The 8,600-nt window shown below is 39.1% G+C and overlaps 1 protein-coding gene across 1 annotated transcript in view; it reads right to left on the bottom strand.

Moving 5' to 3' along the window:
• Positions 1 to 1,452: 1,452 nt before the first annotated feature.
• CDC42EP3 (CDC42 effector protein 3) overlaps positions 1,453 to 8,600 on the bottom strand; it is a 30,369-nt gene continuing 23,221 nt past the window's right edge. The window contains exon 2 of the mRNA XM_054061747.1: positions 1,453 to 6,888. Coding sequence (XP_053917722.1) covers positions 5,820 to 6,587 — 768 coding nt within the window. The 5' untranslated portion in view covers positions 6,588 to 6,888 and the 3' untranslated portion in view covers positions 1,453 to 5,819. The remainder of the gene's footprint in view (positions 6,889 to 8,600) is intronic.

Here is an 8,600-nt window from a genome sequence, read left to right as displayed (position 1 = left end):
AAATTCTCCCACAGAATTGGTGCAATATAAGACTGGGGGGAGGAGGATGGGAGGACAATGTCCTGGCACTGTAAATTTGTTTGATGTGGGAAGCTTCTGTGCACCAGGAGGAAATCTGGTGTCAGTCAGACTGTGACAAGCACAACTAACCAGCGTATGGCAAAAGATGTAGTCCACAGAGCCAGAGAGCCAGACTTCCCTTTTGGCAAAGCACCTGGGAGAATAAAGTATGCCCAAAGGAAAGAAAACCCTCACAGCTGACAAAGCAGATAAGGCAGAACTCCTTCTTATGTGCAGCAGTTGTGCTCATCTGAGATCCTCATTCCTATGCCTTCCAATTCAACCTGTTCTTGAACCTTTCTCCTGCCTCTCCTCCATTCTTGCTTCCCAGTCATTTATTGTCTCTCAGATCACCCAATTGCTCTGATCTTGCTTCCCTGTCTTGGAAGACTGGAATTGTCTTGAACGAAGTCTCCTCTCTGATGCTCACTCACGCATCTTGCATTCAAAGCCTGAGTCCGCCTCCTGACTAAGAACACAATTGACAGTAGAGATGGTACACTCGCACACTGAGAGCAGGTGTTATTCTGCCTGACATTCCTGAGTGAATCCTGAAGGGCTAGCCATGGTCCTTCTTTGGTCTAGGTCCCCAAGACATAGATAGCATTATTATGGCCCCAGCAATGGGCCCATTCCTGGCTGTCTCCTCCCAGGACTCCCAGATGATCCCTGCCTCCAAGCTGAGATTGCAACAAATAGCTCCGACAGAGCAATGGGCACTTTGCCTTGTAAAACTGCAGCATTTTTTAATAAGGCAGATACGTGCTCTGGAATGGCATTAGCAATTTGCCAAGTGGGCAAATAGGTAACGGCCCAAGGCTCCTTCATTTCTACTGAGCTAAAATCTAATAGCGTGTTAGATGGATTCTGTGACTATTTATGATTTACTGAAAATAAAATTAAGCTGCATCTCTCACATCAGAAGTATTACCCAAAGTAATCTGCCAGAGGTGTCAGGGTTCTCACACAGGACACCACCCCTGTCCATAGGCTTAGAAGCCCCATTTCAGCCCAGCCCAGAGCCTTCAGCCCTTCTCCTAGCAATGCCATGGGAGTGCTGGTCTCCATCTCTGCCATGGCTCACACGGCACCCTGACAGGAGGCTCTAATAGAAGAAAGGTTCCTAAAAATATGAATATCTTAAGAAGTACAGGAAACATAGCACAGGGTAAGGGTCACCTGCCCACAAAGCTAAAGTCCTAGTTTCTCTGAGCATAAAGTAAGAATTGTCTTAAGACAATGAGGAAAAGAAATAGCTTAAGGAATGTGTAGGGTCATACGGCAATGTACCCGTGAAAAAGAATATCCTCTCTGGGAATACTGAGGTATAAATGAGAATCTGCCATTTTATTGGAGCAATGTTAATTTATACCAGGAGAAAAACAGTCCTTTTGTAATTGTTACAGGGAGAAAATACCTTAGAGTTCAAAGTAAACAGAAAGCATTGGGTACTTCCTTGATTTTCCAGCACTTGTAAAACACTAACTGGAGAGGAGCAATTAGTGATAGATCCAGCCTTACATTTGGAGTCAGGAAACCCCCTAAAAAAAACCAGTATATGAAATTAAAGTGTTTATAGGAAACAGATGTAATAATGTACTTTGTGTTATATGAAAAGCAAACAGATGCAAGCAGAAATGTTATGTCACTGCTAATCTAATCAATTTGCTTATAACCACCATAAATTTCTTGCCTTGGAATAAAGTCCAGTGTGTCCCTTCCTTAGCTGTTTCTTGCATCATCTGAACTTTATTTGGCCTCACTATGCCAGCTCCAACACCTTCCCTACTAGGCTGAATTATTTATATTTGACATTATCAACAAGCTGTTTCCAATTCCGGCCATGACAGACGTTCTACAAAAAAAGGCAGCCACCCTTCTTTCACTCGCGCACTGAGAGCGAGTGTTATTCTGCCTGACTTCCCTTCTTTCACGAATTCTAGCAGGAAATTCTTTCACCCATCCCATCTAGCAAGAAAGAAAAAAAAATTTGAGCTGATATACCTTCTGGGTGTCAAGTCCTCCAATGCTTTTCTGAAACTTGGCCTCAGCCTGTTCTTGTTGTGAATTTCTTACACAAATTAAAGAATATCCTTCAGCCCTAACCCTGAAAACTGGCTTCCTTATTAACACCAATAAATGCAAAAAGGAAAAAGGACCATGTAATCAAATCACCCTTAAACAAGGTATTACATATGACTCTACTCGATTTCTTTTTTTTTTTCAGATTCGCTGCTCTTTTTCATCACGTTCACGCACTGTAAAGTTACTTATACCCATATGCCAAGAAATCCAGATGGTCTGTCCTGTGTACACACTCCACAGTGGTATGGGTAAACAGGTGAAACAAAATGGATACCTTCAATACATTAAACTTTGAAGGGTGTGAATTCAAGCAAATGTCAAGCCAATTTTATTAACATAACGTAACTTTGTCAATGCAGGGGGGGAATTAAGGCTATGGAAGCCCTTAGTTACTTTATGTACCTGTACAAGGAACTTGAAAAGAAATAGTGTTCAGACAAATTGCATGTTTGCATCAAATCCCTGTCTCAGTGTTTCTGCCAGCCTCCTTGTCTGTTTTCCATCCTTGAGTTGTGATCTAGCTTGGAGGTTCATTTTGCTTTTCAGTTTCCTCAAAATCATTGGATTTGGTCATTATCAGAAAAAGACAGAGATTAATACATTGTTGTAAACTTCCCAGCATTCTATTTGCTCTTTACCTCCCAGTGACATACTCAAGTACAATGCTGATCACCCCAATTCAGTTGGCAAGGGAACTGGGACAAGGGGTCGAGGGTTCTTGAAACGGATTATTATTGGACTTTCTGGTATGTTTTTATATTATACTGTGCGTAGTCCAACTTGTAGGATTGTATAGATGAGGAATTTAATGCAGGCGCCAAACATATGTTTTATGGCTTCTGCTTTCTTCCCCTGGCACATTTCAGTTACATCTTTAGGTCTTCACTGTATTTCTTTGGTTAGTTGAAGAGATGGGGAAGTGTTTTCTGGCATACTGGAAGAGTTGTGAAGCATCTGTAGACCTTTCTGGGCAGTTGTAGAGTTAGCATCCTTTTCCCTGTGGCTACAGAAAATTGATGTAATAAGCAAGGCAACTCCTTCTAGTTCTCTGTTCCAAGGCCAACTTGCAGCAGTTATCTTGGTTTTGAGGAAATTGCCTAACTCCCTCTAATTTCTGCTAAGAATTTTATCAAGGCAGAGCTTCTCACAAGCCTGAGATATTCAAGGTTTTGAGCTGACACGCTGTATTGTGACAGCTGAAATGCCAGATCAGATTACAAAAAGCAGTATTTTACAGAAAACCATGTCAGAACAGAAGCTGAGCACATTTAAACTTTGCATCTTCTAGGTCTTTACATGTAAGACTAAGCATATCTGAACAATTCAGGGATCCAGCTTCTGAAGGAAGTAACAGAAGGCTTTAATGAAAGATTAAATCTGCTTTGCCAGTGAAAAAGTCCTGTTCTTGACCTGAGCAAAGGTTCTCCTCCACAACACAGTATTTCTTTTTGCCTGGAGCGATAGTTATCATTTTAGTGATAAGAATGGGTAGTCTGAACAAGACCTGAGGATTTGTTCATTTAGAAGAGCAATCATATAGGAAGGATAGCACAGACCAAAGTCTCCTGCAATAGTGAGACATTTTACAGCAGAGTAATCTAGGAAATCATATGCAAAACATGACAAAGTGAAAATAATACAATTGCAATAGAATCTCTTTCTGCATTGTAGAGAATACTTACTTGAAAAGTCCTGCAAAACAACAATTTCTCATTCAGCAAACACTTTTCATGTTCTAATCATGGTATTACTGGTCTACACAGAAAACATCTAATTTCCCATTTCATTCAAATTTCCCCTATGCTAACGACAAACAGACTTTTCCAATAGAAGTTCTGGCCTAAACTCTCAACGGGTTCTAAATGCCCAGATCCCATTAGAAGCATGTGCCCAGGCACAGGCTTGAATCTGCTTTCTAGAATACAAAAAGCAGTACAGTCACAGAACCACTCTTCTTGGATCATAATGCACTGGAAATTTAATCCAGGCTTACACACACAGAATATAAAGTCAAAGGCAATTAAGCATTATCTTAAAAATAAACACAGTTCTTGCCATTCTACATCTCACTTACAGAAACAATATAGGGAGGATGTAGCTGCATGTCTTATTAATGCTCAATAATATCTCAGCTGGAAATAGATGACTGTGCTCCTAAAACACACTGAAAGAATGGAATTAGGTGGCATTTGCTCCCTAGAAATTTTAAGGATAAATATAATATGTATTAAATCATCCATGACTTTCATGTTCTGATAGGAATATACAGATAAATGTGGTTATCTAATGAAGAACAGCCTACAGACTGTGTCAGGATTTTACCTAAAGACTTCAGAGAAAGCTTCTGGAACTTTGCCATTACCTTCACTAGAACCAAAGTACTGGATTCTTGTCTCCAATTATTTAAAACTAGCATATATCCCAAAGGGTTCTACTTACATGGAGTCTGCCCTTAAAACCCCAGGAAGTAAACCAAATCGGAGAATTCAGCTGAATTAAAATAGTATAATTTATCTACCCCTTGGTCCCATATTTCTGCAAATCTACTGCAGTCCACTTCATTACAGCAGAAAACACAACTTTGTATTTTGGTGAGGCTATGTACCAAATCACAAAGACATAGCAATTTAAAGTTTTGTTTATTGTATTGCACATGATACGTATGCAATCCATGTAGGTGCTGTATTAAGGGATCCACATTTCCCAAATATTGGCTGTTGCAGCACACATCACAAGCATTGTGAATAACCAGTGCTTTCTTCAAAAGTTAAAATAATCTGTTGCGAGTTTAAGCACGTGTGGCAATAAATGAAGAAAAAAAGCAAGAAGTATCAATACATATTTCTTTTCAAACACACAAATATACAATTTTCAGAAGAGCACCAATAACGCCAAGCGATTATTTTGATGAGATACTGCACATGTAGGCTCCCATGTTAAAAAGCCAATATGCACACAAAAAATATATTTCAACTTTTAAAATAATTTAACCATAATATCTTGTGTCACCTGTTTACAACATATAATTTCATATACAATATCAGGCCCAAGCCTCAACTTGTGTAAATCTGTGAACACTCATTTAAAGCAGCTGAGAGTCTGGACCAGGTGTTCAAGCTGAAAAAGCCTTCAAATTGTTCACATCTGAATACAGAGCGTTAGTGTAAGACCAAGAAAGTAGTTACAGTGAAGGTATAACAGAAATGGTACTATGCAAAATGAAGAAAAACACTATCAAACCTTCAAACATAAGGTTCTAGAAAGAGGCTTACATGTAGAGTGATGCTGTAATAATTTATAAAAGTGAATAATCAATAGCAGTCTCCTTTCTGACTCTTAAAGAGATTCTCATATATTCAGAAGCCTGTAAAATGAACTAATCAAATGTCACAATCAGTATCATCCTCAAGCTGTTTCTTAAGTTTCTGATCATTAATACTGGTACTTAAAAACATTTCATATTTGCTGAAAACTGTTATTAAAATTTACCCTCTGCTATGAGAATTTATTGTAACAAAAATCATCAAAAACAATAGGTAAAAAAATAGTATTTTAAGAACATTTTTAGAAAACCCGTCAAACAACTGCAAATACAGCTGATTAAGTGTCTCTACTTTTGAACTATGTTTTTTTGTTTAAGTGAATCACTTATAAAGAAGAAGGGAGTACCAGTTCTAAGATTTATTCTTGTCCATTACATTCAGGACCTCATCCAAAAGCGAAGGTCCCAAGTCAAGCTGTAATGAGAGAAGAGAACCTGCAAGATCTGAAAGAGACTCTTCTGACTTAGTCTTTGTCTTGGTTAGTTCACATGAAAGTCGACTGTCATTGAATAAATCAACTGTTTGCCAATCAGTGCATCGTTCAGAAAAGCTGGATGAGTGACTGTCTCTACCATTAGTAAGATGAGAAGAACCACCATTTTGCTCCCATACATCATCTTTGTATGTCTCACCATCTTCCATCTGTGTACTTTTCTCCTGCAATTTTTCTTCTATTACTGGCTCACAGCTAAGCCTAGGATTTCTTGACGACCTGACAGATTCTTGCTTTGAATTAAATGTCACTGGTGACAGTAAGGGCAACGTAAGGGCTTGAGAACCCCCAATGGCAGGAAGGGAGATAGCATTTTTGAGCACTGGTGATGGAGTTTCTGTAAACATGGATTCAGAAGTGCTGTTCGCCCTTAAGAATTCATTGTGGCCACCAGATTGACTAACTCTGGTTTCTCCTTCATTTCCAGGCAATAGCTCATAGTTGCCCTGCAAAAAGGAGATATCTCCAAAAACATCATGTTGCCCCTCTTTTCCGATGTGTATGGTATGACGAAAATCTCCAAGTGGTGGACTGATCATATCAGGAGACAAAATATCCCTTAGTTTGAATTTTTTCCCTTTCTTATTGTTAGCAGCTTTCAAGTAGATTGGTGTCTTGGCTGGCATCTTGCTTGTAGCTTCTGAGAGAGGCAGTTATTAGGGGAAAAAAAAAAAAAGATAAAGAAAAAGAGGAGGGGAGGGAGAAGCCCTTTGCAAAGTCACTTATTCTTAGCAGACCTTCAGCGTTATCAAAGTTACATCATCACTTTGAACCACTCTTGCATATGAAGTCCCTTTCTTCTGATGCAGAGAACTGTGGGGTATGTAGAGGTGAATGTCTCCCCACCGCAGACTTTTCCAAGGTTTAGCGCAAGTTTCAGATCAGTTAGCAACCAAATGTCCTGCTACTTCCAGAACTTGAAAAAACCTGCATGGGATACAAAATCGGGTTATCATTAATTTATTTTTCATGGTTCATTCAGTCTTATTTCTACAAAAAAATATTAGTCATGGTACTGACAGTTCCAGCCTGCAGATTAGCTTTATGATATTGCTTCCCTTCATTAGGCAAGATAAAAGAGTTTTGACTAACAAGGGCTAGCTAGCCTTTCTCTGACTTCATAGCTTCTTTTTTGAAGTCAGAGTTTCTTAGACATGGTTGCTGAGCACAATTCTTTTGCTAAATATGACTATCTCAATCTTTCTTCTTATTCTGGCATTCAAAAATGCTGGCCTTTGAGAGCACATGCAGAAACACACTTATGAACATCCAACAACATTAAGCTTTTGGGAGACCCAGGAAGACTGACAGAGTTGGAAATTGAATAGACCACCTTGGATTAGAGAACTTTTGATACCCCCATTTAGCACTGGAACTCTTTCAAACTGTGACCAATAACGTTTCTAATAAATGTGCCTACTTAAAGGGACAGGCTTAGGTATTTTGAAAATGTGCTAGTCCATGTCTTTACAATTAGTTAGAAATATCCACATGCAGGTAGTTTAGAAGAGACTGATTCTTGTGACTACAATCTTTTGACTACAGGAATTCTTCATAGCGATTAGTTACAGAGTATAGCTCAAGAATTATATAGGCCAAGAGCCTACAATGTTGCTCTGTGCCACCAAATGAAACAGTGTTTGCAAAGCAAGACTTCCTAGGAGAACCTGGTCTCTGAAAAGCCTGATAAAGCAGTCCACAAGGGCTAAGAGGCTATTGGGTCAACAAGTTATGTAAAAATACTCCTCATTAATGTTTTAATGGTGCATTTACTCCTTACAGTACCAGTTCCTGACTCATGAGCAATCTCAGAATAACAATGAATTTTCCTCCTGGACATCTTTGTACGTTCCCCTGTGCAGCCCATGGACTACCAGAGCATCACAGGTCACTCCTCATGAGAATACTCAGCCCCAAATCCCTCACACACTGTCCATGACCATCCTAAGTACATAAAAGAGCTTGTAGGTTTTGCACAGAAAAACTGTTCTATGCAATAAGTGAAGGGAAGCCGTGTGTAACAAGGGCTACTTTTACTGCCTTTTAACCATGTCCCAGCAAGTATTTTCCTTCATCAAATTAAGCCTAGTAGGAATCACCAGTTTTAAGACTTTGCACTGTATGGATATACAGCTAGATTGTCAAGAAGTATTTAAGCATTTTCATAAATCCTTTAACCTGAGTAATTAGTTCCTACAGTGGAGTACTTAACTGTGCATCACAAGGGGAACTGGGAATCTAGCCAGGTTAGCATTTTGGCCTTTTGATTCCCACCATATATCTAACTGCATTTCAGATATCATTGAAAAGCCCTCTCCCAAAAAAGTACAACAGATATAATCTATAATGAAAGCTTCCATACAAAATAAGCTCAATGTTCTATGAAGTATGAGCACATTTCCTACTTCTAACCGCAAGTTTGAAAATATAGTAACTGACTGATGCAATCAAAAAGTATTTCAAAGCCTCCTTCTACACAACAAAATGGTAATTAACTGGGATCTACAGAATACTAGGAGACCCACATTGTGTACCAAAACTCCACCAAGTTAATTCCACGTCAGTACTCTACGACACAAAAATGAATCCTAAATAAGATCTCTACTTGTGCCACACCCTATGACAAGAGAACTGATCAG

Source organism: Cuculus canorus, chromosome 3 (assembly GCF_017976375.1).
Source record: "Cuculus canorus isolate bCucCan1 chromosome 3, bCucCan1.pri, whole genome shotgun sequence".
NCBI lineage: Eukaryota > Metazoa > Chordata > Aves > Cuculiformes > Cuculidae > Cuculus > Cuculus canorus.
The sequence above is the reverse complement of the archived record's forward strand: the minus strand, read 5'-3'. Positions and strand labels throughout refer to the sequence as shown.